Source organism: Barbatula barbatula (assembly GCF_947034865.1).
Source record: "Barbatula barbatula genome assembly, chromosome: 15".
NCBI classification, from domain to species: domain Eukaryota; kingdom Metazoa; phylum Chordata; class Actinopteri; order Cypriniformes; family Nemacheilidae; genus Barbatula; species Barbatula barbatula.
In genome coordinates, this window is record NC_136778.1 from 6,682,188 (window position 1) to 6,710,052 (window position 27,865).

General features: G+C 38.0%; 2 protein-coding genes across 5 annotated transcripts; both read right to left on the reverse strand.

Moving 5' to 3' along the window:
- Positions 1 to 1,302: 1,302 nt before the first annotated feature.
- On the reverse strand, positions 1,303 to 9,188 carry lmx1a (LIM homeobox transcription factor 1, alpha). Its single transcript, XM_079475572.1, has 7 exons — positions 9,004 to 9,188; positions 4,571 to 4,788; positions 3,379 to 3,554; positions 2,833 to 2,910; positions 2,273 to 2,357; positions 1,945 to 2,106; positions 1,303 to 1,863 (listed from the first exon to the last, which is right to left on the reverse strand). Exons 1-7 carry the CDS (start codon positions 9,180 to 9,182, stop codon positions 1,727 to 1,729), a joined length of 1,035 nt encoding a protein of 344 aa, XP_079331698.1. The 5' UTR covers positions 9,183 to 9,188; the 3' UTR covers positions 1,303 to 1,726.
- Positions 9,189 to 10,740: 1,552 nt separating this feature from the next.
- Positions 10,741 to 27,051, reverse strand: rxrgb (retinoid X receptor, gamma b). 4 transcript variants are annotated; one of them, XM_079475568.1, is made up of 10 exons: positions 26,920 to 27,051; positions 15,313 to 15,542; positions 13,743 to 13,887; positions 13,453 to 13,632; positions 13,110 to 13,270; positions 12,889 to 13,018; positions 11,777 to 11,909; positions 11,553 to 11,644; positions 11,289 to 11,394; positions 10,741 to 11,184 (listed from the first exon to the last, which is right to left on the reverse strand). In XM_079475568.1, the coding sequence occupies exons 1-10, from the start codon at positions 26,948 to 26,950 to the stop codon at positions 11,037 to 11,039; spliced, it is 1,356 nt and encodes a 451-aa protein (XP_079331694.1). In that variant the 5' UTR covers positions 26,951 to 27,051; the 3' UTR covers positions 10,741 to 11,036. The 4 variants fall into 4 exon arrangements, with proteins under 4 accessions (XP_079331694.1, XP_079331696.1, XP_079331693.1 ...); XM_079475570.1 differs by having other exon boundaries at positions 13,743 to 14,875; positions 26,920 to 27,027; XM_079475567.1 differs by lacking the exon at positions 26,920 to 27,051 and adding an exon at positions 20,699 to 20,828.
- Between the last annotated feature and the right edge of the window lie 814 nt (positions 27,052 to 27,865).

Genomic DNA, 27,865 nt, shown 5'->3' on the forward strand with positions numbered 1-27,865 from the left:
CGTGCGCGTGCCAATGAGATGTTCTAGAATGATTTGTAATTGGTAGGGCTACAATTTTTTGTTCGAACTTATGTAAACAACGTATTTGTCTATTTCTGCTACATTCTTGGAGTTCTGAACCAAAGCAAATTATTTTGTGTGGCGCGTGGGTACGAAATCAACATCCCATGATAACATCCCACAAATAGAACTCAACACAGTGCTCGATTGAATGAAGTCCTCTGGGGTCCCCACCATAAGACCTTTTTTGTGGGGGTTCGTGTCAAAAATATACAATTTATACAAAATACACAATATCTTTGATCATAATATGCATAACTATATTTATTAAAACAGGCTTACATTAAATAACAGGCTTTTACTGTATTTTGGATCAAATCAATACAGGCTTGGTGAACAGAAATGGCATTTGAACGGTTGTTTGGCGTTTCATATTTAAAATCACGTGACAAATGGCCCATAAACAAACTTAATATCAATAATTGTAAATAATGAATTCACAAAATTTAACAAATCCATTGCATGAATTTAATCACATTTTTCAATATCATTAAAAATTTTACTCAAATATACATATCTGAGGGACCCCCCTAAGTCTATTTTTTACTTGTTATGGGGTCCCTAATGCCTAATGGGGGTCCCGGATCCCCCAGTCCCCCTTTAATTCGATCACTGACCCAACATATTATAGACCCATAAAGACGATTATAGTTGCCATTAAAATATTATACCCATTATACACATCACATCCATTAGAATTTCTGCTTTTATTATTTTTTTCACACACTGTTGTTTGTCTTGACCGACGGGTACAGACAGTTATATTGTTCTTGCCCATTGACACGGGGGCTGCAATTGGGGGCCTGATATCAGAGTAGAGCTGTGTCAGTTCATTAAAGAGGCAAACAGGTACAATATGAGCTTTCTATCTTTGCAGCATGCCTAACATTTCACCTGACATTATCTTCAAGTGCTATCCCACGTCATCTATAGAACATTCCAGAAGGGCAGCTTCGAAGAATGGCTGTTTAGGTGATCACATATACAAGCCCTAAAAAATGTGTATGTGATCCACAAACTGTGTATGGGTATCTGGATGCTTTGAATTTTAAATCTAGACTGATGCTATGCCCAATGGTCTGGTGAAGTGCCATCCAGGATATACATTCATGATATAAGGCCGGACTGGGTATGCTCTTGAGTTTGGTCAAATGTTTGTTTTCATATCAGTATTGACTGATGCTTCAAACAGAATCATACGAAGACACATAAGTTCTATACATTTTGGAGACCTTTTTTTTCAGTTATCATTTTATTGAAATGCAGTCCAGTGCACACACAAAACATAATAAATACAAACACAAAAAACATATTTTACAGTATACATTACCATTTCATACACAACCATCAGGGAGTCCTGCATGCAAAAGCAAAAAACACAAACAAGCAGCACAAATACATTCATACATGTGTATATATATATATACATGAAGAGTTTGTTTGCAAAATGAGATCATGTTTTTATTATAGCATGTTTTTATTGTGTTAGTTAGCTGTATTTTTGAGTAATTATGGCTTAAATCAAAAGAAACCTACTGCAGTTTGATTAATATTAATTGGAATGCAATAAAACAATTGGGAAATATTTAAAAACAGAGTTATCTCATTTTGGAAATAAACTCTTTATATACACACACACGTACACACACTCAGTCTTGAACGATGCTCAAGATGTAAAGTACGAATCTTGCATTGAATACAATCGGTCAATTGGTGTTAACAGAGAGGGATCGCTGCTCGACAGACAGTCTTCAAAGTGACACAGAGGGTCACTGTCTGCATTGTCATAGAGAGCGTCACAACCTGTAAAGGAAATACAGTTATTTCAATTGACAAAGCATTGTTTCCAACTCCTGTATTTGGGAACATTGTACGTGTCTATACCATAGGGATGCATGTAGTCTCCAGGCATCTGAGGAGGGGTGAGACCCTGTCTAAAGGGGTCTAGTTTGAAGCTGTATGACTCTAGATTAATGTTCTGTTGGGACAGGGAGACATATGAGCCGGTGCATTCGAGATCAGTAGGCAGGGCTCCGCAAGAGGGCGCTGTTGTAATAGAAATGGTGGCAAGGTACGTTAGAATAGGGTGTGTAGCATGTTTTTTTTTTTGTACTTAAATACATTGATCTAATGGATGAGCTTAGGCAACATTTATCAGAAAGACTAAAAATGTGTTGTTTGATTGTGTTTTATGAACTTTGCATGGGCCTACCTGTGTGTTGTGCTTGGCTGTCTCTTTTCTCCTGAGGGGACACACTTTGCTTCTGCTGTTGTTGTCTTCGTGCCAGTTTTTTCATCTACATTTGAAACGACACAACGAGGTAAAACTGTTTAAAATAAAGAATTTTGTAAACATTTCTGTAATAAAAAAGCAACTTGTCCTGTGTTGGATGAAATAGGCTATTTTCGTATTGTTCTGGGCTATTTTGCTAGATATACATGAAAAGGATGCGAACATGACCTAGGCCATATTCAAACCCATATTTCCATACTGTAAGTACAATACACAGATCCATCTTCGGGAAACCTAAGACAAAACTATTTCTTTATATAAAGAAAAAATGGAGAACACACACAGGGCTACCCAGAAAGGAAATACATCTAATCTTAAAGGATCTATACATAATATGTCATCGGTTTCCTACATGAAGCAATAACACAGCTTGTTTCCTTATTGGCATGCTCATATGCTGCAGAAAGACACTGTTATCAATTGCATAAGTTAATGTTCTTTCAAGGGATGTGTGTGTGTGTCCGTTGGCATCACGTTACCTTGGCTCTTTGGTTCTGGAACCAGACCTGAACGACTCGTACGCTCAGTCCTGTCTCTGCTGCCAGCGTCTCCCTTACCTTACAATAAGAAAGAGACAGATAGTGTATTAGTGTGACCTTCATGCTCTATGGGTCATGTAGGCTAACTGATGAACTGACCCACTGGAGTATCAGATCAACAAAGATACAGCAATGCATTCAGACCAGCTGTGGCTGGGGTCGAGAATCTTTTTACACAAAAAGACAAAACAATTTTTAAAGGTAAATGCATGTAAAGGGTATTTTTAAATGTACGGAGGAATCAAACAAAAATGTACCGTCCTAACTTTTCCTCAAAATAAAGATTCTACAAAAAAAGATATATTTTTTACAAATGATCAAACTATTAACCTTAAAATATATTATAAGTATTTTAATATCCAAATGCAAGTGTTGTTGTTTATTTCTATAGTTGTATAGTTCTATAGTGAATAACAAGTAGTTTCTTTCAAGCTATTAAGACATTATAACTTTATTTGCCGATGTTTCTGTATTGCAATGGCTGACCTTTCGACATGGCTTGGACGAGACCTCAAATGAGGCTTTGAAAGCTCGTCTCTGCTGTGTTGTGAGGATTGTACGAGGCCTTTTAGGTCTCTTGTGCTCTACGTCTGCTGGGGTGTCGCTGGGTCCTGTATTAATGTTGCCCTCTTCATCATCCTCCTCTTCATCTTCACTTTTACCTGTAGTTAGAAATAATGATATATGTTCTTATGAACTGCCTTAAAAAAGAATACCTGTAAATAATTAATTAAAGATAGTACAATTATTCTGCAGGCTTAAATATGCAAAAATGCACTGATAAATAGAATTTTACGCATTTGGCACTTTTTAACGCTTTTATGCAAAGTGACATTGGCCTTTCATAGCGCCATGTTCTAACCACTGGACTACAGGATAGATATATATATATATAGATATACTGTAGATATATAGATATACTGTAGATATATATATATATATATATATATATATATATATATATATATATATATACACACAGGTATGTCTGTATTACTCTAACTAGGTTTGAAATCATTTATTTACTGTATGCTCGATCTTCAAAAGATAATATAGATTTTTTAAATCTTGCACATGACAGTATGTACAGCCAACGAAAAACTAAAATCAAACCATCTAATCAGCCTTTTCTCGATGTATAGTTGCCATTCCAGTCCTGTGTCCGTAACATTTGACCTATTTCTCCAGTTTACATTTTCTGCAAATAAATGCAAATCTAAACAATATTTTGTTAGAAATTTGGGGGAAAAATTGTTTGTAGTTCACAGAATAAAACATTTTACCTACACACATGACTATTAAAAGTAACTTCAGAAGTAATTTAGAAATTGTCTGTGAATCTTTTCCCCGGCTTTATATATTGTAGCAATATAGTACTTGTTATAAACAGGATCTGGAATTAAAATGACAAAGACTGAAATAAGAGAAAAATGTACAGTAGCTATACGCTACATGTATACTCCATTATAAACCACACAAATGAGACAAAACCCATCCAACTTCTGAGGTTCAGCACTCAATCAAAGTTATAAAGTATATATTTATTCACTTTTGTTCACTATGTTACTTAGATCATTCTTTAATCTAGTTTAATCATCACAGTGCCTGTGTGTATAGATTCTTTCAGATAAAGCTCAGTGTATCGTTGGAATGTGCACACTTTATGACAAAACAATACCTGAGTCTGAGGTGATGGGGCTAGCCAGTGTGTTTTGGTAGTCTCTGGCACAAAGCAGCCTGTCCCCCATGAGCACACAGCGGTCCCCCTTCTGCAGTCTGCAGGAACACACGCAACAGCAGAAACATCGCAGGTGGAACACGGCAGTGCCTGCGCGCATCACCAGATCGGCCGGAGAGATGACCTCTTCACAACCTTTGCACCACACCAAAAACAACCTGATGAAAAAAGAGAGAAAATACGTTTTGTGGCAGTGGGGGCACAGTGTGAATACCTAGTGACTTGATGATGGGTTAACATTCAGTATATACTTGTTCATTTGTTGGGGAATATTCTCTGAATATTGGGGAATATTCTTATAATGTTTAAACGCAGATATACTTTAAAGATTCCTGGAATGTTGCTGAGTCGCCCCGTCCATCACTTGCCATATTCCCCTGCCATTCCCTCCACCCAACTCGGCCCCCCAAAACACGCAGACGCATACCCCCAGCATGGTGAGTGTGCATCTTAGCGCCTGGCAACCAGAGCTGGGTTTCAGGAGCTAAGAAAGAGGCGGCCGGCTCCATGACTGTGTCCAGGGCAGGACTCCCGGGGAGGATGGAGAAAGGGGCTCTGCAGGCCGTGGCTCCAGACGGAGGGAAAGAATCGCACCTCCTGGCGGGTGAGGCTGGTCCAGGGAATGATCTTAACTCAACTTAACCAAACCCAGACAAAGGAGAGAGCTGGCCCAGAGCCTCGCTGCCATTGTTCTGCCCTGGCAGACACCACATTTTCTGTTTGTCAAACTGGCCTGAGATTTCCGCGCCCGGAGGGGGGCAGAGGGCAGAGCTGAAGTAAGGTTTAGGGTGAGTGCGACAGGGAGACTTAAGAAAACGTAAGAAAATAATCATCTTTAGAGGTGTGACAGCAGGCTGACAGGTTACCTCTTAAGGCTACAAAGGAGTCGAGGATGTTTCAATTTCGAGAACTAAATGAATATTGAATGAGACTCATCAAACAGCGTTTCTTTAAATGATGGGCTATAATCGTCTGATATATATTATCTGATTTAAGGATGTCAATGCATCAACTTATTACATTTACATTTATGCATTTGGCAGATGCTTTTATCCAAAGTGACTTAAATTGCTTTATACTATACATTTGTTTTTCTAAGTATGTGCAATCCCTGGGATTGAACCCATGACCTTTGGCATTGCTTGCGCCACTGACTCTAACCACTGAGATGCAGGAAAGGTGGGTTGAGAGCGACAGGGAGACTTAAGTATCTTCATTCTTATATGTATGTAGATGTTTAAGTTTCCTTTCTCTCCGTTACAATTTGTACCAATTATGGGCTTTTGACTTTTGATCGTGGGTGTTATCTTTATGTGTATAGCTAAGCTAGGTGCAAGGGACCATGACAGTGTGTCTCAGCACACTGTTAGAAAAAATCCTCTTGTGATAAGTATGAATTGAAACATCTTAAAGCCTTGCATTGTTGAGAACTATTAGTGTTGCCCTGCAGTTGCTCGGGGAACCATTGCGAGTTCAGTAGGATAGACAGAAAAAAGCCCTCCATTAAATACCAAAGCATCTACGGTATGTGAATCAGTATAGTAGAGGATGTCAATGGCGTTTTGTCTCTTATGTGACATTAGGAAAATATTGGCATTGGCTCCGGCACCACATTTAAAGATTGTGTTTGAATTAATAAATATAATGCATGCCTGCATTTAACCCACAAAAAAACTTCAGTTTATTTAAAAATGTATAGTAAAAATCTATATGCAATTGTCGCTCTAAATTTAGAGAGAATTTGAAAGCATGTGTGATGAAAAGAAATATATATAATTATATGCATCTATCTGCAATCTGCTTTTGTTTTAATTGTGAGATACACATTTGTATCTAAAACGTCAGAACTTTTTACTGTTTATTTTACAATTTATTGCATACCACAACCACAAAAATCCTATTGGGTATTGCACTAGTCATAAGGAAAAACAACAGGACACAACCGTATTAAAACACTGTAAATATTGTTTGTCAGCATAGTTGTTTTAATGTTGTTTTTGTGTTGACACAACTTGCAGTTTCAGCATTGAAGTTGAATGAAATTACTGAGAAACTGCAAGGTGGGCCATATTAAAACAACTAAATTGTGTGTATTATATTAATAATACTACGTGTATGTATAAAGTCAAGAGATGCAAAAATGTGACGAAAACATTATATACTTATTTCTTTCTTCATTGTAAAAACTCTACATATTTTCTACTTTTTTATATTAGGTTTAATAAAATGGGCTTTAAAAGTTATATGGACTATATTTAAACTAAACTGACTTAAAAATCTACTTATATTTTATATGACTTCATCTAATCAGCTTGAAATAAAACTTGATTTTTTAAATAAATTTGATATAAATTAAGTTATATAATTTAACTTTCAGTGTAAAGATTATTAGATTTTACTATTGAACAACAGTTTTTAAGTTTTGGTTTTTAACATGGTACAATTATGTAATAAATCATGAGCATCAATAAATCCCATTAATCACTGTTAAAAGACAGTGAAGTTAATAGAGCAGCCTGCTGACCCATTTGCAATACTCCTTAACCTGGTCAGTAAGTGCTGGGTCAGCTAGCCCCCCATCCCCAAGCCCAAAGTTGAGCACTGGGCCGCTGGGCAGGAGTGCTAGCCAAGCACCGAGTATGTGGCTAATTGGTCAGGTCAGATATCTTACGGTCGGACGGGCATCAAACAGGGGCACCACTGGGCACCAACCTATCCAGATGCCTCGATATACTTGACATGCAGAGATCCCTATGCACCCTCTCCCTAACACACGTATGCATTCATATCTCTTCCACAAGACTCTCCTCTACCCTGAACATATGGCCCATTCCTTCATATTCCTAAAAGCATCAGCCACATATAATGGGCACAGTGGTCACTTCTCGTTCTTAAATTGTGAATCTCACCATGTGAGAATTAGTGGAACAGGTCTTCAACTGGTTAAAACCAAATGTTGTTCAAAGCCAGATATTTTATATGTTCAGCTCTTTTTAAAGGATACACCAATAGAATGTGATCGTTCATTTAGTAAAAGTTCCCAAAAGTTACTTTGCACTTAGCATTTTGGCCAAATGCATAAATGTATTGTCCATGGCTATCCACGAGTAATAATTTGGCACATGCACTTTCTTTTATTTGGAGGTGAGTATGTGTATATGAGTGTGTGAATGAGAAAGAAAGTGAGTTTTGGGGGTGGTAGGGGGTCCATGCACCGAGTCGATGTGGCCATATGCTGTCCCCAGCTTGCCGTTGCCACGTCGATGGGTCCTGCTAATTTAACACATCTTGACAGCGTGTCAGTAGTGCTGTCCTTCTGATCTAATGGTGTGTGTATATGTATGAAAGCCTCCTCACATTCCATGGCCCACCGCGACCCTTCCTCCCGCAGTCACCTTGTCTTTCAGAAGCACTGTGCCAAGTCCCCCAATAGATAGACTCAAACACACACACACACACACACACACACACACACACACAGTAACAACATCATTGGAAAACCATTGGACTATAGAAATAATGTTTGTGATCAAATTATGAGGTGGAATGAAATTAATGTCCTTCAAATATGTGCAAAATAGCATGTGTGGAGTAATTCTAAAATGCAGATTTATGAAACATTGCAGAATTTCTAATACATTAGAATTTAGTCTTATTACAATTATATTTCCACAACTTTACCTTATCAAGCTGCATCATATACATTTCTTGACAGCAAGGTGAGACATTTTTACAGGGGAAGATGTTTAAGTTCTTTAAATTGAACTTAACATTTTACTGCCAATTTACGAAGTGTAATATTAGCATTTCGATTTTTTGGTGCAAATAAAAAATTATAATTCTATATAATTGTAATAATAAGTATGGCCAAGACTAGTTACATTAATTAACCTATACGATCAAGCCTATAGAATGTGCTATAAATAAAAGCTTTCGTGAATTTCGTTAAAATGTATTTATTACAAAGTAATTTGTAGAGGAATAAACATAATGCTTACAGATTTTTTAATGAAGTCAATGAATTATGAAACCAGCATGTATCTTAAATGAATGGACAAACGAGGCATCGTGTAATCGGGAATATGAAAAACCTGATAATAATTTTTTCTCGTCTCTTTTTCTTAGATTTTTTTTAAGTAATACAAAGCACAAACAACTTTCTATGCATGTTCTTGCATGATTTTGGAATTTAGTGAATTTGCGAAAAATGTAATGCTTGTAAATAATGTTTATATTATTGAAGGAATATCCTTCATTTACAGACTGGAAGAGATTCGATTTTAACGTAAATATTTCAATAACTTAAACAGCAAATATAAAAAAACGTTAAAAAACTGCGTTTAAAACCAGAAAGGAATGTCTGAATGACTTACTTTTGGTAGTCTTGCTTGCAGTACAGGGTTTTATTGCGGAGAAAGCAGGTGTTTTTCAGCGGCTCGCTGCATGACGCGCAGTGCAGACAGCGCTCGTGCCACAGTCCATCCTGCACGCGGAGCATGTACCTGTCCTGAATGAGCTCATTACACCCTTCACACACACTCGTTCTCCACATGTCTGCAAAAACACGATTATAGTCACTAATCTGCAAATACCAACAGCACGTGTACTTTTATATATGTTTCAAAATGATTCAATCGACACACAACGCACGCTCTGCAAAAAACAAATTATGACTAATTTTGTAAAACTTTAGTAGGCTATGCATGTGTTTTAAAATTATTATCCATTCAAATGAGCCATAGGGTTTATAGTCTGTCGGCCCTAAAGACCTTCAACAAATGTGTGCAGGAAAAGAATAGGCTTCTTCTGTGAATGTTATTTTTTGGTTAAAAGATGACTAAATCTTTAAAAACATTAAGCTTTTTTTACCCCGAAGGAAAGCGAGAAGTAAAGTCAATTCTTTCACGGTACTATGTTCAAAATAACAAAATAAATAAAAGCAAAACAAAGAATTTGAATTACAATTTTAACAATTATTTGTTTGTCTCATTCAAAATCACACCGACTAAACAACTTTATTTTAGACATTAACTTTCCTTTTATTTATGCTGTATCAAAATAAAGGCTAACAGACAGTTACAAGAGCAATTCATTTTTGTCAAAAGCTAGATAGGCTGCGTCACACCAAACAAAACAAAACAAAAAGTTTTAAAAACTTTACAGACAGCAAACAAAAGAGTTTACATATTTCCACTTACCATTGAAGAGAAGTAATCCGCCGGTTTTATTTCAATAGGTAGATAGGCTATATGTAAAAGCGTACACAATCTCAGTATGAAAATTAACCTGTACGTCTGCCTTAGTAACCTCCCCCCTCTCTCTCTCCCTCTATCTCTCTCTCTCCATGTTTGTCTCTATTTGACCTGCCCTCTCTTTTTCCTCCTCCCATCATTGCCAGGTATCGTGTAGAACATCTTAAATAGCGCAAAAGTTATGACTTTAGAATTTACTTTTAGCCTTATACATCTATTATGAAATCATATCAGTAGGACAATTAAAGTATTAGCATGTAGATGTTTGTCGTTCCGTTCGTGTAAGTCATAACCAAAACCGTCCATGCTACCCTAATTTACAAACATTTATGTACTTTATTCACATTTTTGCTAGTCTAGGCTCGTTGCCAGGAACAGTCTCTTAAAAAGCAAAAAAACACTGATTATGATGGTAGCATTATTATTGAAGTAGAATAATATTATAAATAAATACAGAATGAACATACAAAACAAGCAATATAGAAATTCTCTATTCAACAGAAATATTTATTACCATCATTGATCTATTTTATTAGCAGCAATTAAAAGAAAATGCAATTTTAAAAACGAGCTTATATTATTTATTTGACGTTTACAAAAGGATGAAGTGTGAATTGTAAGCGCTAAAAGGGCGCCATCTAGCGGAATAGACACTCTTCAAGATTGTGTGACTTATTTGAGGTGTTTACAATCAAAGATGGACTTTGGTACAACACATGTGTATCACTGGCGTTAGCTCTACAATGGATCTGCAGAGAGTCTAGTTAAATATGAACGCTTTACTAAAATATCAGTACAAATTAGTAGACATACTACAGCTCCCTCTCTGTCTTTAAAATGACACAAACGAAAAAAGGATTTAGCATTAAATGTTTATTTAGACAGAATTCTATTGTCTGGGCTTGAATAAAATAAATTATCTTTATTGCATTGTCTTGACATGAACACCTGATATTAGCTAGAGAAAAACTTATTTTCAAAACCATAACGAATATATTTTGAGACATAGGTATTCCTTTATCCTTATCTTTTACTTGCCTATACATTTCACAGATTATAATTCATTCTTGGTATAAAATATGCATTTTCAATCAAATGTATTATTATATTTGTTACATAGTATTATGTACAAAAATGGTAAAGTGGTATTCCTGTCACGTAATCTGGTGGGGTGCTTCAAGCATTTCCATTAGGAAAGTGTCTATGGGTGTGTCTCCAATCAACTTGAAGAAAAATAGATGCTCCAAACATTTGAGGCCGATGGATCGGAGGGCGGGGAGGCGCAATAAAAGTTTAGCGAACCTGTGAAATATTTGCGAAAATTCAGAAATTGTGCAGAATGCAGAGGAATCTAAGCATAAGCAAAAATAAGACCAGTCTGAACAAGCACATCTGTTTGGCTGTACCTGCCAGGCTGGTCAGGGTAATTCTGTTTTGTGTAGGTCTCAAGTGAAGCGTAAACTTTCTCCCTCAGTGCTTCTACATCCAGTGGGTTGGACAAGCCTTTGGCATCTAGAAATAGAGGCAATTTCCATAATTAACTATAAAGTACAAACATACTTCTGATTTATTCAAACATCGTGAGACATTAGCTGATAACTTTAAACAAGAAGAATAAAAAACACAGTAATGAGTGTATGGTCTGGTATGTCTGTTTATGAGCAGCGCACCAGGGTTAAAGAGAACAATGGCTCGGAGGCAGCCCAGTTCTGTTTTATCCATCTGCATGTCCTTCATTTTGGACACAAGCTCGGTCAATACCCTTTAACACAAACATAACTCACAACATTTCTGATATTTCTGAAACAAGATACGTTTTCATCTGAAGACTGAAATCTCAAATATTCAGACATGGGTTTAGTCCATTGTGTGGGATGTTAAAGCTGATACTCACCTGTTGAAAATGGACCCCACTCCTGCACTGTGAGCACTGCTCCTGTGAACATGGAGACCTGTGCCCAGTAAGATACCGTCTTTAACTGTGATCGAGCGATGTGAGAACGAAGCAATGAGGAGCTCATTCCATCCTGGGAGAGGGTAAACAGAAATTAAATATTTATCTTTGTTTTCATTTATTCAAACAAAATTGTATTGGTCATTAGTGAGGCTATGTGACATCCTATGGTGGCTGATTTAGCAGCGCATGTGAAATGTTTGACCAGCAGAGGTCAGCATCCACACAACCAATACAGATCTGTCTGATCATTTGTTATAGTAACCATGAACAAAATTATATATATAAGTATATTAAAAATGTTATATATATATATATATATATATATATATATATAGGAATATTAAATATGTTATATATAAATATATATATATAAATACAGATCTGTCTGATCATTTGTAATAGTAACCATGAACAAAATTATATATCAGTCCATGTCAATTCAAGTGCATACTGTCATAAAACCAAAAGGGGGAAACAACACATACTAAGAAATTCAATTAATACTTGTGTAAATGTAAATAATTGAATAATATAATGAAAATTATATGAAAATACAGAGAGATCATTGTTAAATGTCATATATTTATATGTGATATTGAGGGATTTAATAATATCATGTTAATATTATGGTAACCCTTTAAATTAAGCTTGTATTTGTCAGCAATTAGTTAATGTATTAGCTAATATGAACTAACAATTGACAATATTTAAACAGCATTTATTTATCTTAGTTCATATTTATATCAGCATTTACTAAATCACTTTTCAAATCGAACCCTGTAACTGTTAGCATTGGTTAATGCATCACAAAACTAACATGAATAATAGTCTTGACATTAACTAGCATGAACAAAGATTAATAAATAATAAACTATATTACTCGTTTTTGTAGTTTTGTAGTTCATCCATTTACTATTGTTAACCTTATGGTATTTGTTAACAATATTATCTTAGAATTGTGATGAAATTTGTTGCAAAAAAGCATTACCACTCAGCTTTTAGACTTTTGGACCCCATTACATCTGTATGCATGTATATGTATCGCACACCTGCTCGAAGAAGAATGACCTGATCATCTAGCGGCAGATCAGAGAAGTGAGGTATCCTCTTCGCCCACTCCACCAGAGTGAACAGCTGCTTGTCAGCAGCATGGCAGATATTAGTGACCGGGTCGTTTGTCTGCAAAACAAAAGGAATCGTACAGGGCCAGACTGTTACGTTTTCTGTAAGAATAGACTGTACTGTGATTTCTTTTAAATCTGTGGCTCACCGAGTTTCCAGGGCTGCTCTCTGTGTATGTCTCTGTCTTGGGTTCCACAGCGAGTTCTGCATCCAGAATCTTATCCACAGGCATCTCTTCATTAAAGCTGCTCGTCGATTCCACCTCATTATCGCTCTTTTCCTTCCCACGCTGCCTTTCTTCCTGCACCGCTGTAGGGAATCCCAACAGTCAAACAGATTGATATATAATTGCATCTTCACTAATTTATGCTGTGATTTGAAAAACTGCAAGCCTTAAGATCCATGTAGTTTGGTATAAATACTACAAGTACAGTAGTAGTCTTTATTTACATTATGTAGCATTGCTGGTCACTAGCATGCTGTGTACACACCTTCCCTCTTCATGCCCATAGCCAGGCACTTCTGGTAGCGGCAATACTGACAACGGTTGCGCTGACGTTTGTCAATCAGGCACTCTTTGCAGTCTCGACACTTGTAGGTCAGGTCTTTTCGAATGGTTCTTTTAAAGAACCCTTTGCATCCTTCACAACTGTAAACACCGTAATGCTTCCCTACGAACACAAGCACATTTGTCACAAACATCCAAACTATTTTTGTTTCTGATTCACATTCTATCCAAAACACCACGTTTCAGGTGCACACGCTCATCTGCGTGCCGTACCTGAAGATCGGTCCCCACAAATGCCACAGATGTGTTTGGAGAGGGATCCAGGACTGACGCACTGGTAGCTGCTTATGTTACCCAGAGGAGTCAATCCTGGGGGAGGCTTGATGTCTTCTGAGCTGTTCATATTCAACAAATTCATCTGGAGAGACAAGGGAAAATAAAAGTGTCTTTAGTTTTTGTCGCAACACAGCGAGCCTGTTACCAGCAGACATCCACAAACAACCCAGAAGAACAGAGACACACACACAAAAACAAACTCTACCCTGATATGGCTATAACACAAGGAGCCGTTAGAGTCCTGCTGACATAATATTCAGGGTGTTTTCTATCCGCTCTCTTTCTCTCTCTGGAGAACTTAGCACTTCAACACCACACTTAGTACTTCATCCAACCTGCATGTGGCAGGCTATATACATACCTCAAGCACATAGGATGTGTAAATCAGTTCATTAGCAAATCAGTTTTAAGTTTAAGTATGTGATTATAGGTGTTTATTCAAGTTTTGTGGAAAAAAAATTGTAGTATAACAAGCATTTGATACAATAAACGGTACATGTCATCAGAAAAACATGTTTTAAAAAACATTTATTCTTTTAATACCGTTCGACATTAAAACATTTATGTCACATACAGCGACAAACAGCACTCCTCTATACCCGCTATATATGTACGCTGCAATTGATGTGCTCTTCATTGGCCTGAAAGCCTAAACCGATTGACTGATTGAATGGCTTTTTTCAGCCTCCTGCGAGAAACTGCCCACATGTACTGATGTTATTAGACACATCTAAGCTGACCTCTCTTAAAGAACGGGGCATATGTATTAGAAAAAAATCAACTTTCTCCTCTGTCTTGTCAGAGTATGGCGCACGAGAGCTGCTCTTCCGCATTGTGAGTCAGAGTACCGGCGTCCAATGGGGCAAGCCCCATGCGGCTTTCGGCGCACAAACCTTATACGCTTGCGTTAAAGTGCTTCAGAAAAATTCAACTGAGCCACTTATGCGCGGATGGACCAATTTAACAATGTCTTTAGTACTTTTCTGGATCATGATGTATGAGGAGGCCGGGAAATCTCTCGGATGTCACCTAAATATCTTCATTTGCGCTCCGAAGATGCCGGAAGTTCTCTAAACATGTGGATGAGTAAAAAATAACAAGAAAGTAGATTTTTGGGTGAACTTCCACTTTAACTCGTGAGAAATCTATAAATATATGAAACTATATAATATATATAAACTATATTCTATATATTCTATATATAATTCAATTAAAAATTGAATAAAACTTTAATTACTTCTGGTTGATACATAACACAGAAAACTACAATATCAAGTCCAGTGTATTGCATTGTGGGATACAGTATTCTATATAGTGTGCGTTTTGAGCTAGAATTAGTGTTTCTCACTAATTTTTCTTTTCATCAAATAACTTTAAGACTAATCTGAAAGTTTAAGGCGCAGAGAGTGAGACATCTAGACAATAATTTAATTATTTAATCACTATCCACTACATGCGCACATTGGCATTAGACCGGGGGAAGAGGGAATTATGGGAAGTTTCTTACCTGTGGGCTGCCGAGGGTGTTAAAACTCATACTGGGCGTAGAAGGCAAGGAACCTGACGGTGAGGTGAGAGACGGGGTGATGACAGAATATGGTGAAGCGAGGCCATTCATAGAGCCCAGGGTGCCCATGGGAGACTGCAGTGGGCGGGAGGAACTGATGACGGACGGATGACCCACCATGGAACTCATAGGTGGGTGCTGAGAGTGGGGAGAATTCAGAGCACTAGGGTCTGTGTGAAGACAGAAATGAAAATATTAATACACAGAAACACGAATGTTTGATCAGAATAACCTGTTGATTGTAATCGTAACAGAATGTATCACAGTAAATGGACTCGACAAACAGATTTTGAAAGGGGAGCAGATTTAAAGGGATTGTTCACCCAAAAATTTAATTTCTGTAGTCGTTTACTCAGCCTCGTCATTTCAAATTTGTATGAATTTCTTTTTCCGCAGAACACAAAATATATTTGTGGTTGAACGTTTGCTTTAAGAGGACATTATTTACTCAGAGGTCCAGTAGTAACGATTGCTTTGACCATTACGACAGCATGTAATGGTAGCTTGGCGCAAACACACAATATAACGGTACAAGGACACATGCTGGGCAAAAGCTGCTCTTGTGCCAAAACAGAGTGTTGCAATCCAATAAAATGTGTCATCATTCAAAATAAAGATCTTATCAAATGTATCTAAGATTCTTTTATATGAATATGGCTTGGAGTAATTGCTTTATTGAGAAATGCACATAAAACAGACCAGAAATCTTGATGCACAAAGCTGACTTTCATCTCTGGGTGATATAATTTACAATTTACAGGTCCCCTCCCCTTTGCTTCTATTTGCAGCTTTACATCATTATTTTATCACGTTTTGAAATTTACTACATGGCCGTATAAATACACAATAAATATTTTCCATTAAAGGGGTCATATGACACGGCTAAAACTAATAATATAACAAAGCAATTATACGTGTAAAAGTTCTACTCGCCCTGCTCTGCGAAGGCCTCGAACCGGCGTTGTGCCGGATGGGAGTCTGGCGCTCTTACGAGGAGGCTAAAGACCGTAATCTCTAGCGTCTGTCGCTAGAGAATCTCTGTTGGTCGGGGAGTGAGGTTTTCACCTTGCAGAGCGCTCTCTTCGCTGGCCTCCGTTACATACGCCCACTTTACTTGGGTATACATTTGGGCGGTCCTGATCAAATCATACCACGAACTGACTTAGATTTGCGGGGGTGTGGTTACACAAGGCAGGTCTGGGTGAGCATTCGCTTTTAGATAGAACGCATCTTTTGTTCCGACACTTACATTTTTGCAATTTTACATGTCTTATACATGCATTGCCAATTTAAAACACACCAAAGACACCATATGACCCTTTTTCTGTAAAATAAATATGCATTGAGTGTATTTAAAGAATGCATTGAATAAATATGTTTTGATCATATGTTTGTTTGTTTACATCTCCCAACCACTCAAAATGAAGAGCAAAAGCTTTAGATCAGGTGTGTTTTTGATGCTTGTTATTTTCTGGGAAATTATGCCTCTACAAGTATTTTTAATCAATCATAATACTTCAGCATATAACAGCATACAAATAACCAACAAATAATATATTGCACTGTCAGCATTTACAATTAAAACCTTTTTTACTTTAAAGGTCCAGTCAGTAAAATCAAGCGAATTGCAACCAACCGCTCACTCCACCCCTCCCTTTCGAAACACTACGACTGCTGACAGAACATGGCGAAATACATGCAAGGGGACTCACGGTGTATGTAAATAGAAATAGCTCATTCTTAGGTAATACAAACATAACGCTTCATTGTGTAAGCTCTTTATTCTGAAGGCATAACTATGTATATTATATCTTATTTCTATCAATAGATCATCCCTCAAATTCAATCAAAGTCTCTCCACAGTACAATTTAATCTCTCTTGCACTCTATGTTGCACACTATTTTATCTCTCTCCAGTTGTGAGACATATTTCGAGACAACACAGAAACATACAATGTTACCTGGCGTCTCTGATTCCTAGAGCTGTGGTGTTATCTGCTTTCTTTACGTAATGTTAACCGTGGCACTGTTATCTAGATTATGTCTCTGGATAATCTGGGTAAGAACCTGATAATGACTTGACCACAACATCTTTGTTCTAGTGTGAACCCAGAGATTGTCAGGATAGAAATACGATTCTAAGAAGCAATGTCCTTTTAGAAGAACTATTCAACCTATTTTTTATTTATGCGATTGAATATGATGTTTAGTGTAGAAACAATAACGTAATTTTTTTCACATTGATCCTGCTCAGATCTTAATAGTTCAGAGAGAGACACACCGATTAAGTCTGACCAAACTAAAGATATTTAGACATTCATCAACATTTCACAATCACGTGTGATGTGCCCATGACCTTTGTACGGCTGTCAGGGTGCAAAGTTCAGCTTTTAGCAGACAGCTATCAAGTTCAGTGGTGACCACTTTACATCTCACAGGTCAATGTGGGTGCATATACATATAGTATGTTATACTGTAGTATGCATCACAGATACTTTAATGCATAGAGGGAGCATCCAGTGTCTTGAGTGAACATCAAAAAAAAGTTAGTCTGACATAGGACCTGAACAGAATCAGATATGATAAAAAAGTCAAATTTAGCAGATTCTGTACATTGTGGCACACAGGTAGAACAGCACTTCTATACTACTGCTGTGTCCTGCAATGTATGGCATCTGTTAAATTTCTCTCTGCTTTAAGTCTCCCCAATCGGAAACTGCCAAGGGTTCTTCCTGTGACACTCGGAAGTCACGCATGCATATAACATGAAAGAGTATTAAAAGAGTATTAAACCTGTAAATATGTGGAAGAATAGAGACATAATTAACTGGAGATAAAGTAAAGGAACTCTTAAGTGTCCTCCAGTGACCTCATTCTTACAAAAACAAAACAAGCACATTTTGTCACATGTCTTACTCTGATTCAAACAGCTCATGCTGACAGTCACACAGAAGAATTTAAGAGGAACATCAGCTGATCTATTATCAACCATTAAAAGTTCAACAGCATACAGAGAGATGGATGATACAGTCTAAATTAGACATCAGCGCATCCCTGAAGCATATGGCCAAAGAAAATGCTGACCAAATGAAAAATGCTGACAAATGGAAAGTCTTCAGGAAATGAAGAAATCAATTTTAAAAAATCCTCTCGTATGACAGCAGATAATCAGTTGATAATCAGATAATGGGTATTATCTGACACTTGATGACCCTTATTAAAGGGATACTTTAATAGAAATACAATTTTCATGTGCAGCCGAGGGATATCTGAAGTTAGATATTATCGTTAATCTCTGAAAATATCGTTAGATTGACAGGTTAATTCACAAATAAAGAGATCTAAAGTATTCAAAGACATCTTGAATATCAGCATTCAGCAAAGACCATTGGAGAAAGTTGTGTACAAATGACACAAACGCACACAAATCACATGCACACACATGTTTTAATACACTGTGTATTAAAGTCACTCCATAGACATCTGTATATTTAATGCCCTAACACTCAAAGAAATCTTTTTGCATTTGGACATATTCAAATAAGCATAATTCAGATGTATCGTGCGGACATTTGGTCAAAAACCTGAACAAACCTGAACATACACACATACTTCCACACAACCTAAATGCTACCTGTGTTACTTCTACTTCATGTTATCCATTGCGTCAACATCGCCGCCTCTTTGGAGGGGAAAGGGGAGGTGACAGTCAATCGGTGATGACGACTTCCACCACCACTATTTGTGCATCAAAAGGCAGTTTGACCTTGTCACTCAAGATATTTACACACACCCACACACACAAACGTGCCTCAAAGGAACTATTGTCAGACAGAGATGGAGAAAGAGAAAGGAAATGGTATGAAATAAGTAAATGAGAAAGAGAAGAAAAGGGAGCGGTGACAGACTTGTCTTTAACAGTGATTTCTTACAAGGCCATAGCCAATTGTACAAAAAGCATATAATGGTAGACAGTACTGCACGGTCTAATAATAGTGTAAATATGAGGATTTAAACTATTTTCAAGTCACCTCAGGGGTAAATAATGATCCATAGGCTGGAAACCTGGACCTTATTGTCATTATTTTGTCTCAGCCAGTAAAATAATGTGTTACAATAGAAAACAAAATTAACCATACAGTAGTACAAAACCGTGTCACAATATAAGTTGCTATTTAGAGTGATAGTTCACCCCAAAATTTAAATTCTGTCATCATTTACTCACCCTTTTCTCATTTCAAACCTGTATGACTTTCTTTCTTCCACAGAACACCAAAGAAGATATTTTTAAGAATGTTGTTAACTTGCACCCATTCACTTGCACTGATTTTATGTCCATCCAATAGAAGTGAATGAAGTCCAGTCCTGTTGGATCACAAACTTTCTTCAAAATACTTTCTTCTGTGTCCTTGCAGAAGAAAGAAAGTCATACTGGTTTGAAATAAGAAGGTGAGTAAATGATGACCCTTTGGATGAACTATTACTTTAATTGTCATGAATTTTAGAATTACTACTGTTAAAAGTAAAGCTAAACTAAAGCAACGGGTAGCAAGGGGTATCTGATAAATTTACACATAAGTATATGAGGAAAAGAGACGGTGAGAGTACGAGTAAGGAGGAGCTATAAAAAGGACATAACGAAATAGATTGATCTAAATAGACATTCCTAAAATATCCATAATGCTCTAGTGCCATCTTGCCTTGATCTATGACAGCTGAAGAGCATTAGAGAGCAGAGCCGTGCCAAGCACTCTCCCTGTCAACAGCTGAGAGCAGGTTACAAATTCATTACACAAGACGAGAGATACAAATGACAAGCAGTATCTGATCAACCGAGCTCACGTAAAAACAGAAATGATGGACAATGTGCATGTGCAATATAACACAATTTCTACAGCAAAATAACTTATACTACACGATGCAATCTCTCACACAAATGTATATATAGTTTAAATACACAAAAATATACTTCCACATTTATTATTAGATGAAAATGCTATAAGAAGAAATGCTTAAAAATAGAAAAATCTAATTTTAGCTCACAGCTTACAACTTCCTTAAGAAACAAACAAACCAATGTCTGCTATTACTTTGAGCAGAACAGTCCTTCTCTAACAAATAATTAAAAAAAAAAAGTTACCTATTCATGCCAATGAATCAAACACAACCTACTTTTGTCAATGGGCACACTGCTTTTCAATTTCACATACGCTGTGGGTCATATTTCCTTTACACTCGAAGTATGCACCTGCCCCCTGTTGCTGCTTTCTGCTGACACACTGCTGACTAAAAACATTTAGAGTTTGGCAGCAAGTCTGATACTCACGATGGCTATAGTGGCCACTCTCTCTACCGTGAAGCTGACCATGAGGAGATAACGCCGCCGGATGCCACATGGCTGCGTCTGCCACTCAACCAACTATTGGACCCCTGTCCTAACCCAGACTCACTGTGTTGATGGAACAGATGGGACAGGAGTGAAGCAGGAAAGCCGTAGGGGGAGGGATCCACGGGGTGGAGTCTGCTCGCTTACGGGATTACTCTGATTATTTTAGCTTCAATCCGGCAGGAACTGTTTAATGTTGCAGTCATCAGCCTGCCTCCCACTTTTGACAAGCATCCTTCTGCACAGACTTTGGTTTGCCATAAAAGAGGCTCAGGGTGTCATTAAATTCATCACACCAGACCAGCCACCTGGTGTGCACCCACGGATCATGCGAGTTAAGTTTGTGCGTGTGACCTTAAAAAAAGAGGCTGTACTGTTTTATTTGTTAGGGAAAAGTATTTGAAGACAATGCCGTTCTTACAATGTTATGATCATATTCTGTCTACAGGGACCCGTTTCAGAAAGCAGGGTAAGTGCAAACTCAGTGTTAGTTAACCCCAGAAAACGGGATACTCTGGGTTTTCAGTTTCAGAACGCGAGCTATATCAAACCCGTGACCGCGGGGTAAGTCAAGCCCGTTTCAGAAATCAAGGTATCTTATACTTAGAGTGAGTAACCATAGTAACCTACTCTGTGAACCTAACCTGGTCAGGAGCAGGTTTTATTCCACTAACCCGAGGTTTGTTACAATCTCCGCCCCTTTTAGAAGCGCGAGCGGTGTTGAAATTGCCTTCGCCGTTTGTTTATTCATTCGTTTTCCTTAATCGCGCACAAGTAACACAGACGTCCGTTCATTCAGAGAGAGTTAAATTTACGTCGGGAGAGTATATATGGTGAAGCCCCGTTTGGATGTTTTATCATATCCGGAGGATTCTTTATTTGAGCGATACCGTTTTTCTTTACAGTCCATTAAATATATCCACACTCTGCTTCATCCTTACATCACAAACCTCACTCGTCGGGGTCGCGCTCTTACATCTGAGCAGATTCTCTGTTACGTTTCTTTGCTATTGGAAGCTTTCTATATAACACGGGGGATGCAGAACACGTTAGCAAGGCAACTGTATGTAGATCAGTAAGAAAAGTGTGCATCGCTCTCACGCACTTTTTATACATTTGTGTTAAGTTTCCTTTGAGAGCCATCAAAGAGGAGTTTCATAGGATTGCAGGTGAATGGTGAACGTCTATCTGAATTAGGCTGATCAAATAAATGTGGTCTTGCTGCCACCTCTGGAATTAGATAATAATTCAAATACCCTTTAGGATTTCCCATTGTGATTGGGTGCACATTTAAAAGGTCCCACTCAGCCAGTTCTGCGCGGGCTTCGAACTGCCGTCGGTCCGAATGAGAGACGGCGCTCTAACGAGGAGGCTTAAGACCGCAGTCCCTATTGCGTCTGTCAGTAGAGCGTCTCTGTTGGTCGGGGAGTGAGGCTTACACACTGCACAGCTCTTCACTAGCTGGCCTCCGTTACACATAGCTGGAGCAGGGCCGAGCATGGCCAGTTTTCTGTCTTCTACAGCCACAGTGCTCGGTTCTCATGTCCTCATAACTTTCAAGGCCAGTTTGTTAAATATATCAAACATTTCCCATCCTACTAGCAAGAGCATTTAAACTCACCGGACTGAAGGATGTTTTTATATTTCATTTTTAGCTGCTGCCATGTTCTTTTTATTGCAGAAGGATTGCACCTTCACGACAAAAATCGTAGGTATATATGTATATATATATACAGTGCCTCCTATTCTATTGGCGAGAAATAAACGGAGCGCTTTTTGTCACGTGGCGTTGCCATGGTGAATCGTGTTATCTTCGCTCAATTGATGATGTCTTTTTAAAGCCGCGATGAACGCGCGTAACCTAGAGTAAACTTACTCAGAGTGGATTGAACTCATTGAAACCAGCTGTTCTGAAACAGAAAACTCAGAGTAGCGATTATCTGAGTAAATCAACTCAGAGTTCATATTTTAACTCAGTGTTGCTTGAACCTCCTTTTTGAAACGGGTCCCAGGTCACGCCAAACTGTTTACTATTTGACACACTTACGATTCTATAATTTGTACAACTTTTATCATTCGTGTTAAATGGCCTTAAAACGATAGTTCACCCAAAAATGAAAATGTTCTCCGGTGATTTCAAACCTGTATGATTTTCTTCTGCAGAACAAAATGACATTTTGAAGACCGTTGGTTACCATTGACTGCCATTGTATTGACACAAACACTTGAATTCTTTCATTCTTTTTATTATGTTATCTTTAAACTTTTTATGTCATATTTTCACCATTATCATTTCTTTGAGCGATTGAGGGTAGATCAGTAGAAGTAGCTGACAAATGCCTTCAGGGTGAATCTAAAAAAACTTGTTAATATGTCATTCTATAAATGAAGTGGCCCACATAGACATTAGTCTGAATGAAAGGAGAGTTGAGATCACACAGAAGATTGACACAATTGGAGCTGCTTGTTGAAATGTACGTCACATCATTAAAACGGTCTCAGGTGCTCAGGTTTAGAATTGATATAGAAACACAGAAATTTGGACCTTTGGTGAATTCTGTTAGACCTGTAAGCCTGCAATCCTCCGGTCCTCTCTTACTTATTCGAGACCCTCAGCCCTCACAAACACAATTAAAAGGGCAACGCGGTGATGGATGAAAGCATCCTATTTTTGATAATGAAGGCCTTGAACGCATTCTCTTTACATGCATGCCACAGGGGGTATTTACTCTGTTTGTGTGTAGTGGAGTTTAACAGATTCAGATTTTAGATACAACATATGTTATGATGAAAGGCTCTGATATGAGGAATTCTGTCACCCATGGAAGGAAAAATAAGGCAAAACATTAGTTGCGCTCTCAGAGTATTCCCACTTATCTAAAATATAAAACAATATCTATTCTCAGGGTAATAAAGAGATTAAAAATGTGTATATGACAGCTGAAGTCACATTGAGTGTCAGAAACACGACATGCAGCCGACAGGCATGTGAACACTCTTCAACCCTTGGTACGGTGATGTAACTGTCCACTTCTAACATTACAAAGCAGCATGTCCTCTGGGAAGTAAAAACGTCCAGGGATCAAAATAAATGTCCACCCTTGCTCCAGTCTGCTTTAGCCTAGACTTCTTAAATGACCCTAGAATTCTTCTATAACCAGAGCAAAAACCAACTAAGAATAAAATAAATTCTATATTACGATCTCTAGTAGATCTATAGCAGCTATAGTAAAAGCACCATCGGTATGTGGGTTATGGCAGCATGTAAAGGTTAACTGTTAAACTGGTCTTTAAAGCGACTAATGTTTATAATCCTGCAATTCAGGGAATGAATAAAAGCAAGTTGTTTTTGTGTATAAAAGTACAGAATGAATGAAGGATAATGATGATGTTGTTGGCTACAGGCACAATTTTGACAGCCTAGCAACGCAAAAGAGTGATGATAATCTAGCAGCAGACACAATTTCTTAAAAACCAGTGCAGTACACATTGAAACACTTACAAATAAGTCACTTTATGGCCTGACAACAACAACAACGAGATGTCAAATCTGACAACACCTTGACGTACTACAATTAGCTAGCTTAAAGATCAGGAAACATGCTATGTCATGCAAACTTATTTGTTAAAAAACAAGTTGGACGTATGACATAGTATTTCTGTGCATGATACACTCCCCCAGCACTCCAACTTGTTTCGTAAAGTTTTAATAAGTCTCCTTTTATTGACAATTCTCCCAGAAGAGCACGGAAAGGCGAAAATAGCATCCCGCCCACACGCCAACCGACGAGCATAGTAAGACCCGCCTTCTATCAGGATTGGCTGTTCTGCATCAAGCTTGGCTGCACTGCAGCTCGTTACTTTTGCGATAGGGAGACAAGTTTGACGTGCGTTTGTTTGTTCACAGCATTTCAGTGATGGATGTTATATAAATGGTGGATATAATGCTGGATTTCATTCAATGCCTCATTCATCATTAGAAAGTTTAGACCCTAGCTCACTGAGCATGCGGCACAAGTCCAGATCCTGGTAATCTCAAGGTTGGACTACTGCAAAGCTCTCCTTGCTGGTCTCCTGCAAAGGCTATCAAACCACTCCAGCTGGTTCAGAATGCAGCTGCACGCCTCGTCTGCCTACAGCCCAAAAGGGCTCATGTGACACCCCTTTTCATCTCTCTCCACTGGCTACCAGTTGAAGCCCGTATCAGATTCAAGTCGCTAATGCTTGCCAACAGGACTATTACTGGATCTGCACCGGCATACTTTCACACTCTCCTACACTCCGTCAAGAACCCCACGTTCAGAAAATGAGTGGCGTCTTGTATTGCCTTCTCAAAAGGGCAGTAAATCGCTTTCCCGTTCATTCTCCTTCACTACTCCTTCCTGGTGGAGCATTCTTCCTAACGTGGTCCGGTCAACCACATCTCTCACAACATTCAAAAAACTACTAATAACCCATCTCTTCTGTGAATACTTGACAGACAAATGAGAAAAAAATATCTTTCTCTCAACTGGTAGTGGTCTGGCTTTTGTTGAAACTAGTAACTTTGTATTAGCACCTATTGTATTATTGCACCTATTGACATATCGCTTATTGCTCCCTGAACTCTCTGTAAGTCGCTTTGGATAAAAGCGTCAGCTAAATGACTAAATGTAAATGCAAACTTGGAGATCATTTGAAACTGATAGATGGCGCAGTCATCCCAGTGCTAAAAGATGCCGGACGTTAACTGCACGCGGTAAGTTAAACCAAGTCATACGTCTGTGTTTTGTTGGCAATCGCCATGTACATGCATAATGTAAAAATTGTTTGCTCGTGCTGTAGTTCTGTCCCCCTGCCAGCCTTCAGCAGCTCGGGTTTTTCCGGAAATAATTGTACAGCTGTATCTCTCTTTTATAAATGTGATCAAACAAAACACTCTTCAAAGATACAATGTATGCAATACTACTGTATAGATACTCAAGAATAATATGAGATTGGCAGAAACTGCTTGTGATACCTGATCTTTAATGGAAAATATACACTATTTGACATTCCTTTAATTTACACATTTGGCAGACACTTTTTTACAAGTGCATTCAAGAAATATATAAGTGTTCTTGCGCAGCGCAAAGTTATGGGTTCATTCGCAGGGAACACACATACTGATAAAGTGTATACTTTGCAATGCGCATAAATTACTTTGGATAAAAGCATCCGCTAATACTATAAAGTCCCTTTGAAAAAAGGTTTGGATAAAATGCATTAATATAAATTGTAAATGTACCTTTTTTATTAGTATATGTGTTCTCTTGTGGGAAAGGTTGTGGGATCCCACAACCTTTGCTCCGCTAACGCAATTCTTTACCAATTGTGCAATATTTTTGAAAAAGTATATATCAGTTTGTGTAAAGAGACACATGGCATGCAACATGACACGTAACTTTTCTAAGTCACTTTAAAACTAAATAAATACATGTAAATGTAACTACTGGACACTGGTAAAGTCAAGAGCTCCTAAATCCAATCTGACCTTGTGTCAGTCTATTGAACCAGCACAACCTTCTGAGGTCGGTCTAGATTTGTCCAAACTTTTGGATTCTTGTCTCTTGATTTACACACAAAACTTTTGACACCAAATTAAAGAAGCTTTATGGAAGACATAACTATGGATGTTTTATAGTAGAAGTTTAGCAACCATGTTTGAGCTGGATTGATAACCATCCTTGTAGTTCCTGAAGTAAGATTACTATTGGCTACAAATACCCTAGTTCGAGTTCTGTAATAAAACCATGGATAATTTTCATAGAGATCGACCAATAATAGCCTTTGTCAAAAATAACGCGTCGTTGCTTCTCACTGCTGAAACAAATCATGTTTGCCAGGGTTCGAGATTAGTTTCAAAGTACACCCTATATATCCTACCTGCACTCGCTCAAGAACAAGTGTGTACCCGACACAAGAGCATGTCAACAGGCGATCGATTACATAAACATTCACGTCTGAAGCCGCGATCAGCTGACTGATGTCAATGCACTCGTGTTGATATAGCGCGGATCTGTCTGAAGTTCATTAGTTTAAACGCTTTGACAACACACGTCGATGTGGCATACAACACAGACAACTGCAAATAACACATCTGACCCCCAAACAACATGTAATGAGAGGAAAGAAAAACTTACGGAGATGTAAATACGTATCGTTATTATCCATTCCGAGTGGGTTTCCTGTGTGGGTTTGTTCCGGAGGCGCGCGCAGCACATCTCCCGATGTCTCTTGCCGTTTGAAGTGAACTCCGCGGAGCTGCTGACTGGCCAGGGGCCCCGCACAGGGGGAGGCAGGAGGAGGGGTTTCAGCAACGACAACAATCAGATAAGAGATAGGCAGATGACTTCATCAAATGGATATATTGTATTGGTATTGAAAGATTGGAATGCTACAAAATAACACGTAGATTGACTTATTTTATACAAAATAAATTTAGTTAGGTGTACTGAAATGCATACAAAATAGATTTTGGTAAGTAGGAATGCAAAACCAAACAATTTGCAAATGTGTTATTAACTACTGTACTGTTCGTGCTTTGTTTTATTCTGATCTATTGTAAACTAAAGTATTCTCTGTAGCCTAAAGAAACTAAAATTTACTTTTTACAGTAACAAAACTATTCAGGCAAAAATAGAAAACTTTTCCATACATGCCATTGTCAGACAGAATATTGATATGTCTTTGTAATTGTATATGTTCAAACTGGCAGTGGTAAAGACCCCTTAAGTTTCCCCCAGACTGTTCCAGTTTGGGGGTCATGCAAGGGTGAGCTCTCTCTACTCAGAAGGTTACTCAAAAGTCATCCACATTCACTGTCTTGAACTGGGGTAAGATTTTCAGATGACCAGTGACTTCACTAGGCGCTTCCACCTAGGTTGTAGGATAAACCCAGAACACCCCCCACACATTTACTCTGCCCCTCATTGTAGAATTAAAGAACACAAGAGCAAGATTAATAGTTTTTTCCAACCCATCTCACTCCAGTCAAGGCTTTTTATTTGCACCCCCTTCCTTAAGTCTATTAGATCATGTTAATTCATTAAAGTCAAACTGAAGAATAAAAATGGTCATTTGTCACTG